A 12,028-nucleotide genomic window follows, 5' to 3' on the forward strand; every position below is an offset into this window, starting at 1 on the left:
CAATCATGACTAATGGTCAGAAATCACTGACTGGACATTACAACCCAGATTCAATTCTTCCTCCACATGAAATTCTGGATAACAATATGCTACTTTAGGGGCTCAGTAGAATTTATTTAACTTAATCTCATTTGGCAAACTCTTGTTTCTGCTGCTTAATTTTTTCTGACCATGTCATAGAAGTCTAGCTACCATAACACCCAGGGAGCCCACCAAAGAGTTTGAATTCTGACATTGCAGGAAATTATTATTAAGCCAGTCCAGCCATTGTTAAACTTCTATTCCTTGTTTTTCTTATATGGATGGAGCCTGCTATTTTTCTTCCTCTCAATTAGAAATTCCTGTTTATAAGATTTCTAACAAGTTAGTCTTTATAAGACTGATAAGTCTTATAGATTTCCAACTAGTTAATTTTCTAATCTTTTCAATTTTATTAAAATGAGTGTATAAGTGAAAACTAACTTGCTTATTACTTTTCTTTAGTTTTACTTCTCATTCTACTACACCCAGCTTTCTTGCTCTCTGTAAAATGAGTAGTGACTGTTGGCAGTTCACATTTTTCCTCCATCATTACTCTCATTCACAGTTTTGTTAGATAGTCCATGCATGAAAAGAGTCTTCTGCATTAGTGAAATCAAGCCTTAAAACACTCGTGACTAAAGAACTGAAAACCAGGAAAGCAAACAAAGCCTTGCTATCAGACTGACTGCAAGATGAATACAATTTATAAATAATTTTGGTTGGAAAAGACCTTTAAGATCCTCAAGTCCAATCATAAGCCTAATACTGATAAATCCACCACTACATCATGTTCTTAAGAGCCACATCTAAATGTCTTTTGAATACCTCCAGGGATGGAGACTCCACCATCTCCTTGGGCAGACTGTTCTGGTGTTTAACAACCCTCTCTTTGAATAAACTTTTCCTAATATCTAATCTATACCTCCCATGGTGCAGTTTGAGCCCATTTCCTCTTGTCCTACTGCTTGTTACTTAGGGAAAGAGACCATCCCCCACCTCACTACAATCTTCTTTCAGGTAGCTGTAGAATGATCATCTCTACCCTCAGTCTCCTCCAGACTAAACAAACCCAGTTTCTTCATATGCTCTTCATAAGACTTGCACTTTAGACCCTTCACCAGTTTTGCTGCCCTTCTTTGGATGTGCTCCAGCACCTCCATGTCTTTCTAGCAGTGAGGAGTCCAAAACCAGAAAAAGTACTGAAGTACTCAGCAATTCCAAGAACAGGGGAATAATCACTTCCCTAGTCCTGCTGGTCACAGTATTTCTGATACAAGCCAGGATCCCATTGGCCTTCTTGGCCCCCTGGGCACACTGCTAGCTCATGTTCAGGCAACTGTCAACCAACAACCCTAGGTCTTTTTCCTCTGAACTCTTTCCCAAGCCTGTAGTACTCCTGGGGGTTGTTGTGGCCCAAGTGCAGGTCCTGGCGCTTGGCCTTGTTGAAATTCATGGAACTGGCCTTGGTCCATCAATCCAGTCTGTCCAGGTCCCTCTGTTGAGCCTTCCTACTCTCAAGTCGATACACACTCCCAGTCAACATGGTGTCATTTGAAAACTTACTGAGAGTGCATTGGATCCACTCATCGAGATCATTGATAAAGATATTATACAGAACAGGCCCTGACACTGAGTCCTGGGGGACACCACTGGTGACTGACCAAGTCACAAGTCAGTGACTTGAAGCTAACTGGATTTAGCTCTATTTGCCACAGTACTTTGGGCCTGGCCATCCAGTCAGTTTTTACCCAGCAAAGAGTACACTCAACAAATAGATACAAACCTAATGACTTGATTACAGTGTGCGCACATGGGTGTACGCTTTCCTGCTGGGATATGCTCTGCCCTCTGAACCAACGTGTCCTGTTCATTTAGCTGAGGTGCTGTTGCAGATTTTTCACTAGTGGCAGTTGTCCCAGGTCCTTGAATACTGTTTGATGTCCATCCACTGGCAGGAGCTGATGAAAGAGTGACAAAAGCATTTAGAAGACCATCTTTCAGTACCAAGTAAATTATCCTGAAATAACCAACAACCAGCAACATTTGCCTAACACCTTTGTCCGATGTATCCCTGTCTACTTAAAAGAACAAATGAAAAAGCAGTTATTTTCCCCTCCTCCCCAAACAAGTAAGTCCTCCCTACTTTATGAAATGCCTGTGAAATAACAGAGAATAGTTTTGGCTAAATTGTAGAAGTAGGGGACAAATGTTGAAATACTAAAGAAGTTAGGCAAAAGAATATAAACCTATGAAGGCATTATTTTGCTTCAGCTACAAAAGCTGAAGCCAAGGATATCATTGTATGAATAGAGAAAGGGCCTAGAGGGGTTGTGGAGTCTCCTTCCTTGGAGGTCTTCAAGACCCACCTGGACATGTTCCTATGCGACCTGATCTAGGTGAACCTGCTTCTGCAGGGGGGTTGGACTAAATGATCTGTAAAGTTCCCTTCCTATCCCTACCATTCTATGATTCTATGACATATCTACTTAAAACATTTCACAGTGAGTGCAATAGATCATATGTCATTACTAACAAATGAGTACACGTTCAATACAACATGTACAGGAACTTAAAATACAGTACTGTTTAAGGAAACCATGTTTCTAAATCAAAGTTAAACACTAGTCTAGATCACTAAATACTGTCAATCAGAGACACTTCAAAGCTGACTTTCACATCCTTGTTGTAAAAGCTAGGACACAAATAAAACCCTGACGTTTTCAGAAATGTATATATCCACATACTTCCACTTGTGTTCAGGTTTTTAGAGTCACAGAAGATATAAGCTTTTGTAAAGTACAAAAAAAAGGCATTTACAAAAATGAAAGGCAGAGATAATGCTGTTGCCAAGGGTAATGAAGAAACAAACAGTCCTCTGCTTTTCTTTCTCCTCTATTGATATATGTACCTTGGTAACGTACAAGCTACAGCAACACAAGCTATGGGAGCAGTTATTCCAGTCAAGTGGAGAATTCTTTTTCTTTTTCAAGAACACTAAAAAAACCCACGTTTCGACAGTCTTTTCTTTGTAACCACAGGCAAGAAAAACGCAGAGTGTTTACTCGGTGTCCTGGCTTTAGTGCAGTGGCACTAAACCTTGTAAATCGAAACGCAAAATTGAAATCCAAGTGGAATCTCAGAGATGAACAACCAAGAAATGACAGACACATGAGACAGCGCAGGATAATGCTTCTGTTGCACTGATGCAGGCTTTCCAACACAAGGTAAGGGCATCAGTATGCAGCTTTGAAAAAACATCTAGCTTGTGGAACTGTTATGTATTGGTGCTACTCTTCCTCTCCCATCTTTCATATCATCCCCCCAGGAAAAGATGAAAAATTGTTTATCATTTTCTGCCTTGATATAATGTTCACCAGTCTCTGCCCTACAGAGAAGTTGCAAATACCCTTCAGGTAAAACATTGCATTCCCTGCTTAAATAGAAGTGGACTAATTCACAGGGAAGATAAATATTAAGTGACAGTGAATACAGAGAAAATTCAACAGAAATGGCAATCCCTTCTATTTACAGAAGTGAGATAGGCACATGCTGCCCAATTTAATCAAAACAATACACTGCACTTAACACTATCACCACCCCTCTCCTTCCATGTATTTTTAGGCTAAGGCAACACAGCTGGAAGAGAAATAATTTTTAAAACCAGCAATTTTGTACTGTAATTCTGCTCCAATACACTGATACTGTCTCAATATCTAGTTTTGCTTCATCTTTCTCTGTATGAAGAAGCAAAAGCAATACAGTCAAACACCTTTTTTGTCTAATCGATTGGTCCAATCAAATTTTCGCAAATTGAGTCACTTCAAACTGACATATTTTTTGATTCTTTTCAGTATATGAAATAGTAAAGAGTATATCCAGTCATCAGGGATTTTTTTGTCATGCTTTTTCTGATTTATTTTTAAATATAAGACTATTGATTACATTTAATGTATAATTAAATACTTTGCCATATCTTGAAAAAATAATGTCTTTGTTCTAGAAACATTCAGCATTTCCAAGTAGAAAGTATTTAGGAATAGACTCTGCTACTGCCGTTCATTTCAGATTATAAATGTCTGCTGAACTGAAACCATACAAATAGATAAAAAATGTAAAAGGTGGCAGAAAGGCTTTGAAGACATGAGGAAAAGTGGTTGTGATTAATAGCGCTTTCCTTCTCTGTCATCACACATGGCTTTCTAATTTCCCAGTCCCGTTTCATGAGAAGACAAAAACACACACTAAACCCAAATCAGTTTGAAGATTGCTTTTGCCATAAATAAAACTGCAGAGAAGCTTTTAGTACATTGCTAATTTCTGTTTTGAGTTATCTGCTGAATCCAAAAGCCCATTCAGACACATCAGCTAGCTCTTGTTTGCAATGCATAGGTAACGAAAAGGTCTTCAAGGAAATAAAATACAAACATAATAATTATTCCCTTTTCTTTGGTCTCACTACAGCTCTCATTAATGCTGGTTTTATGAACGATTGTTCTCTGAACACTACTCAGCGTTACTACTGGTCAGGAGCACAATTTGTCCACATAAACCTTCTCTCCAGAGTTATTAGATCAGTCATTTCCAAGTTACTCAAAGCACTAAAGAGGGAGAGGAGATAGGCCATTAAGTTTGGGAAATAACATTGGTCTGCTAATGACCTCATGTTAAACCAAAAACTCTCCTCAATCTAACCATAATATAAACCACACAAATTAGTACTGTGTTAAGCAAGACTTGTGGCCTAAGCAAAAACAATCTGACCATTTATTTAGTACTGAGGATCAGAAAAGCAAATGGACCCTATTCCACCCCCAATGAAATTGCTGAACTCAAGTTCAACATCCAGACCTTCAGCACAGCCACAATGCAAATAGAATGAGAGGAATAACAAATAAGCTCCAAACCTTCAGACACTTATGTATTTGCAAGAATATTTTTGGATAATGGTCAAAAACTAAGTTATAAAAGACTTTTTTACTATAATTTGTAAATTTACAGTATCTAACTGATCATTGCAGACACCATCAGTAGCTGAAAAGTAAGATAGAAAAGGTTGCCTTCTGATCAAATATCCTTGAAAAGCAAGATCTTAAAGCATTTCATTAAACACTCTATCCTCCCATCTCTTGAGAGTTTCCCAACTATCTCTTCTACTTCAACAGCAAGTTTAATGCTCCTGTACTGGGCAAGATATTTCTTCTGCAAGCAAAGAAGAAGGGGAAACTCTCACAAGTTTCCCACATTCTCCTTCCCTACTTTCTCTACACTATTCCCTTGGATTGAAACATAATCACATGATTGAGGAAAACATCAGGCTTGGAAAACTTATGCAGGTGTTTTTCTGGCAATGAGTTTTTACCAGGGTACACCCGTAATAACAAGGTAGGTTAAATCACACTCATTCAAAGCAAAGACCTCTTAATTCCTGGCAAGCAGTCTGAACTCTCCAGTGGTTTGTGCTTTATACTTTGTTTTTTACCTGTATGATTTTGTATGCCACGAACAGCCTTGTTCTCAAGAGTGTTGGGAGGTGTCCCAGTACCCAAGATCTGGCAAGGCTGCACAAATAATACACGTATTTAGTTGCAAATGATGACCATGTGGAGATGGGAAAGGAAACCACTCTAGGTGCCTCATGGCACAATCACAGAATCACGGAATGGTGGGGTTGGAAGGGATTTCTAAAGATCACCCAAGTCCAATCCTCCTGCTCTAGCAGGTCCACCTAGAACAGGTCACTCAGGAATGTATTCAAGTGGGTTTTGAAAACCCCCAGAGAATGAGACTCCACAATGTCCCTGGGCAGCCTGTGCCAGGGCTCCCTCACCCTCACAGGAAAGTAGTTTTTCCTTAAGTTTTTCCTTTTCCTTTTTGTGTTCCAGCTTTCGTCCATTACCCCTTATCCTACCACTGGGCACATCAGAAAAAAAGCGTTGGCCCATCCCCTTGACATATACTTTGTAAATATTAATGAGGTCCCCTCTCATTCTGGGCGCCACCTTTGCTGCTTAAAACAGGACAGAGCACGGTAGTTTTTGTGGGTGCTCTGAAGAATTCAAAATCATAATAAGTAAATGCAGTAATTAAAAGTAATAATTTATAAGAATTTTACACCCATTCAAGAGATAGTCTACCCTGAGTAACAGAGCAGTTTGGGTTCTCTGCAAGTCACAGAAACATCTCTGTGGCTAAACCTCCAAGTTTTGCAGGCTGCACACTTCACCTTCTTTCTCTTTAATTAAACCTTCTAAAGCATGGGTGATTTGTGCTTGTATATTGTCATAACTGGCTTTTCTAAAACAGAAAACACTCTGTACCTGACTATTAACTTTCTGCTTTATTAGGTTTAAGTTTAGCAAACCCTCAGTGTTTGCTCTCACTAAACTCCTTGGTATGGCTAGTTTAATTTTTAACAAAGTTTTAGGCAAGGTAAAGAAATGGCTTTTCTTCTTTTTCAAAAATCCCAGTGTGACTTTGCCCTTGTTAGACTAATAATAGACTGTTCCATTGCTGAGCACATGGATAACTGCAAACACTGGTGAAAGGTTTGAGAGACAAAGGGAGAAAGGCGGATACACAGCAGTGCCAAAGTCACTTTGACAGAGGTTCTCTGGTGCGTAGCAACAATACAACAGTCTGGACTGTTTAACGCTCACTTAAACATAACATCAGACTTCATGTAATATCTATAAATAACAATGCTACTTTAAGCAGTGGGAGTGCCAGAACTTCATATTTTAAAGTGTTCTAACTCAGTGATTTATACGCTATCAAACTACTGTATTATACATGGAAAATATAAAAGTTTCATACATCCAATTTTCTGACTTCTCTTAATACATCTGTACAGTAAGAAATCTTCCTGTTCCTTCCCTCCAAACCAAACAGATGGCCGGATGGAGCAACGTGTCTGAAAAGCTCGCTTGTCAGCCCGTTACATTAGGTGTATATAACACTCCATCCACTCCCCAGCCCGTGTGAAATCACACAAGTTCAATGGAGAAAGCCACAGGACAAGCAAGAGGGAGGAAAAAAAAACCACACACAAAAAAAAAAAACCCAAAACAACAAAAAAACCCAAAACTCCTGTATTCAGCAGCAGTTCTCCTTTTGCCAGTCAGAGCTAAATCCCTGCTGCTGACTGAAGACAGAACAGGAAGGATTAAACCATTATCATGTCTTTAAATGCCAGCAAAAAGGCTGCTATGTGCCCCATGGAAAATCACAACAGGTGCCATCCTGGCCCAATTTCAACAACCCCTGCAACTGGAGGGGTTAGTTCCTGTGCTAGCAACCAGCCTTTCAAGTGGAAAGGCTCTGACTAAATTAGCTGTAACTCATCTTAATGAGTATGATGGCTTTGGCTCACTCAGTCTGCCTCCTTGTGACATGTTGCATCACATTTGTGACATCACATCACAAAAAATGGCACAACTGGCCTTGCTTTTACTGAAAACGTGGCTCAAGGAGAAAAAGAAAACATAGGCCTGTACAATAGTGTTTCATTTCTCTGAGTGACAGTTTAGATAACCATTTAGTAGTTTTCTGCTGATAATGTTTTGCCTCCCTCGCTTTTAGCTCCTGTTCTGACCTTGACAGCTCGACTCTGCCTTCAGAAAGCCTTGGTGTCCAGTCTTGTTCTTGTGCAGATTATCTGCCAGCTTCATGGAGCTGATGCTTAACGTCACAGGAATGCATTAATGTGGTAAGTCTGCATTTACCAGAGAAATAATGGCTTTTCATTTGTCAAACAAATACTGTGCATAACTCTTGGATGTCCTAGAACTGTTCATCTGACACATCATTGCATTGTGCTGGTGCTAGCAAATGAAGAGGAACTGATCCAGAGCCAGACTGGACAACAGGACAGTTACTTTTTAAGAAAACAAAGAGTATCCAATTTTGAAAGTAAGTGAATGTTCACACTCAATGGGTGTGAAATAACTACAGAGACAAATAATCTCTTCCCCTCTGTTTAAATTACTACAGAAAGGAGCACACATCTATCTGATTTATGTAGGCAATTAGTTTAAAAGCACAGCTTGGTGCAATAGTACAGGAATTTAGCAACATCAAATCACGTGGAAAATTGTCAAAGGTCTTATTTGCAACAGAAAGTTGAGTTTCTGTTCAGCAGACCCTGTGGTGAGGCACACCAGGGCATTCTGCCTCCAACAAGTAAGTGGTACATTTCTGAATCACTATTACAATCTGCCCCTTCTTAAACATAAACATTCATGTTTTAGAAACGTATTCATTTTTTCACCATGTCTGCAGGAACTACAATTTCATACTACCATCAAATTAAGGTTGACATTTATAAATTACTCTCATTTCACAATTGGTTTTGCTTGGCTAAGTGACTTCACATTACATAACTTGTAAGAACAAATTCTTGTGGCCTGCTGTCACATGACAATACAATAATTTAGATTAGATGAAAAATTAATAACAGTCCACACACCAGGATCAGGGAGCTTTTTTATTTTGACCTGTCAATCACTCCATTTTTACAGACAAGGCTTTCTGGTTTAATCAATGGTAATTGCATCCTGGAGGAGCAATCTCCAACAACCTTTTTCAGGAGAAAACACTGGAACATTTACATTTTGGGACTGTTTACAGCAGAGTCCTTACCAACAATACATGCATTTGCCTTAATGACCTGTAGCATTATTCTGGTTTCTTTCCCAAGTTCAGACCACGGTCTTCAAAAATGGTCATATTAGGTCCTTGGGCCCCTATAATAATGAATCCTGCCTTCAATTTCCTGTTCTACAAAGGAAACAAATTGGAATGAGATGGCCCTAAAAACAAAACTGCAGAACTTTATGAACAAGATTGGCACAATAGTTTGGCTGGCTTGTTCATGGAAAAGTATTCCTAAAGTAGATGGCCATCAACTTAACTTATCCAGTAAACATGGCCTGTACGGTCAATAGAACTGACTGGGGTAATTACAAATCAAACACAGAAAAACAAAGATGATGAGGACAGAAAGTGCCATAGTGCATCCCTTTGTGGATCTTGAGAAAGACTTCACTGGCAGGACAAGTCTTTTGCAATAGCACAGCAATTCTGGTGCCTGCCTCCCTCCCTGCTGCTCACCAGCTCATACTGTTTGGCCTTATGGCCAACACTCTCTAGTCTGGATTTTTACCCCATTTTCCTTCACAAACCTCTACAGAATAAGTCACAAAGGAGATAAAAGCCCAAACTGTCAGTACATGCAGGACAGGATGTCAAATCACACCTAGGAGCAGACTTGTATTTTCTCCTGCTTTTAAAGCTACATTATCATTCAGGGAATAGAAAATAGAGGGAAAAAACTCTCCCCAAAACAAAAAACACAAGTCAGCATACTAAGGATAACTCCAGAGATGTCAAATGCAAGTCCACCAAACACATGAAAACAACGGCAAAGAAACAGCAGAATTTTTCAAAGAAAGTTGCCTGGGGATCAATTTTTCTCTGCTTACAGCTAGCTTTCAAGTGTGTTCCCTCTGCTGAAGGCAGCATGTGCTTAACACATGTGCTGGCTCGGGATTAGGCAACTGACAGTTGCGGGTATTGCAGGATATGCTGACATTCCCGAGCAGCTCTACTGGAAGGGGATTATATATCCCAGTCGTATCAGGCTGAGAGAGACCCTGGGAACACGGAAACTGGCACACGCGGGTAATTGGTCACTTAAATTTGCAAAGTTTGGACATTTCTACTGCAAATCCTCCCCCATCACACCCATACTCAGCTGACAAGCCTTGGAGGAATGAAGGTCATTGATTGCAATGAAACCCTTCTCTCTCAGTAGCAAAACAGCTTTTCTGGCCGCCAGCTGTACCAGCTCACCATGGGACCCCCGCGATCCTGCTGGACCCCAGTGAATGAAGCAAGATGCTGCCCACCCAGCTGCTGCATACAAAGGCAGGCAGGACATGGTGCTGGCAGTGCCGTGCCTGGCACCAGACTCCCCGGTCCCCACTTGGCCAGCAGCTGCCCCTACGACACCAGCGTTTTGAAGATGCCAAGAAAGATAAGGCAATTTTATGTGAGAAACATAATATTGAAAGTCCTGACCACTTCTGACCATCACAGATCCTGCTGCACTATACACTATACACAACAGCTCATCTCCCAGCCAAACTCCAGTTTGTGTAACTGCATTTACTGGGTAATTATACTTTATTAAATTGTCCTGGTTTCAATTAGCCGTAGTGCTATCCACTTCCTTTCAAGATGCTGTGGAGTGTTACAGCGTGCCTAAAAGCAGCTGTTACGTTTCACCCAAGAAGTGACTGCATGGCTGTGAAGGGTGAAAGCCATTCCTGTGCATGCATCAAGTGCTTTCCCATAGTACTGACTGGAAAATGCTTTGGGGTTCCTTGGGGGTGAGCAATGCTACATAAACATAGGATAATAGTTAGCTATTAAATAGAACAAATACTGCAATTTTCATATTTATCCAACAGCATAGGCACTGATTTTCAGGTAAGCACATAACCAAGTATAATTTAATTCATCCTTCTAAATCTTTCTCCTTCCAGTGTCCATCACTTAAAAAACTTCAAAAAGTGTATTTCAAACCTTAGACTTGCGTTACTACTCAAGCACGCTGGTAGGATTTAGCAGCAAGCCATCTACCAATATGCTTGAAGATGGGTGTGGTATTACCGAAAGCCCAAGCTGATGGGTGGTTTCTGTGCAAGTGAAACAAATTTATCACTTGGTAAGACACAGTGAATTATGTTAAACATAGAGCACAATCAGACACTTACAAAAATTCAGGACTACCATATTTCCACAAACATTTGTCTTACGTACACATGCTACTGAAAATGCAACTTTAAATAGTTGGGGTTTTTTTTACCCCTCTAGTGATAGTTAACTCAAAAAAGTGAAGCTGTGAGAATTAAACCGGTAAAAAGGTAAGTCTTTATCTTGATCTTAAGAATATATTAGGTATTTCATAGAGAAGCATAGAACTGACGGCATATTGCCATCTTGAGGTTTGCTAGCAGAATTGCATGTCCAAAACGCATATCAGGCACAACAGTAATTTAGCCAGATATGTCAAAGCCATTGTAAACCATACAACATTAATACTGTATGTTTTATCTTTATTTTTACACCAGGACCTCTGTAGTTCCTCTTTTAAACTGGATATAGTTTTAAAGAGTGGAAGACGGTAAAGTGTTACCAAAAAAGTGCTTTTTAGCGTCTTAGATCCTGTCAGAAAGGGAATCAAAGCTATTCCTCTCATTCTTACAGGAAAAATCTGCAGTTAAAGTGTAATAAGTAATAGAGATTCCTCAGATCCTTTGAAATTACTACTCAAGTTTAGCTCTGGTCCAAAGCCTGATTCAGTTTAAGAAACAAGTTATACCGAAAGATCACCTGAAGTAATTATGAAAATACAGGTACACCACTACACATATCACATGTCTGAATACAGATATAGTTATAACATAGGAGTGAAATGGCATACTCTCTGGACATAAGACATTTTGGTGCAGGTTTAAAGGGGTAAGAATCACCAAATTACATTTCAAAGGAAGTAGCTATGTAAGTTGTCCTTACAAGAACCCATCTTTAAACAAATCTCCATATCAGAAACATTTGCAGTACTCTAGCACTCGGTTGAAATAAAAGCTACAAATGTCAGATATATAACTATTCTAATGTTTAGTCTTTTAAATTATATATTATTATTATTATTATTTTAAATTAAAGTCTACTTCAGAGAAGATCACTTGGAAAATATACGTCTGTTGACATTTCGACCCCCTGAAACAGCAGGGAATATGCGCTCTTGAATTTGCAGTCACATGGGAAGCACCAAGTTGAAACTGTGAGGTGTATATGTAATCTTCATAGATACACTGTTAGTAGAGGTCAGGGACATCTGATTTCGTTTGTGAAACCAATCACATCTATGAGGCCACTTACAGAGGGTCACTTGTTTACTAAAACTGCTAAACCTGTTTTGCTTCTCCTCTTCTCTAAACAA

General features: G+C 39.5%; 1 protein-coding gene across 6 annotated transcripts in view; it reads right to left on the minus strand.

Moving 5' to 3' along the window:
* The window catches only part of PDLIM5 (PDZ and LIM domain 5), a 116,432-nt gene that overhangs the window by 13,079 nt on the left and 91,325 nt on the right, over positions 1-12,028 (minus strand). For all 6 annotated transcript variants that reach the window (XM_061991699.1, XM_061991698.1, XM_061991697.1 and 3 more), the window contains one exon: positions 1,805-1,979. In XM_061991699.1, the coding sequence (XP_061847683.1) occupies positions 1,805-1,979 (175 nt within the window). The remainder of the gene's footprint in view (positions 1-1,804; positions 1,980-12,028) is intronic.

The sequence above is a fragment of the Colius striatus genome, chromosome 3, assembly GCF_028858725.1.
Source record: "Colius striatus isolate bColStr4 chromosome 3, bColStr4.1.hap1, whole genome shotgun sequence".
Classification (NCBI taxonomy): domain Eukaryota; kingdom Metazoa; phylum Chordata; class Aves; order Coliiformes; family Coliidae; genus Colius; species Colius striatus.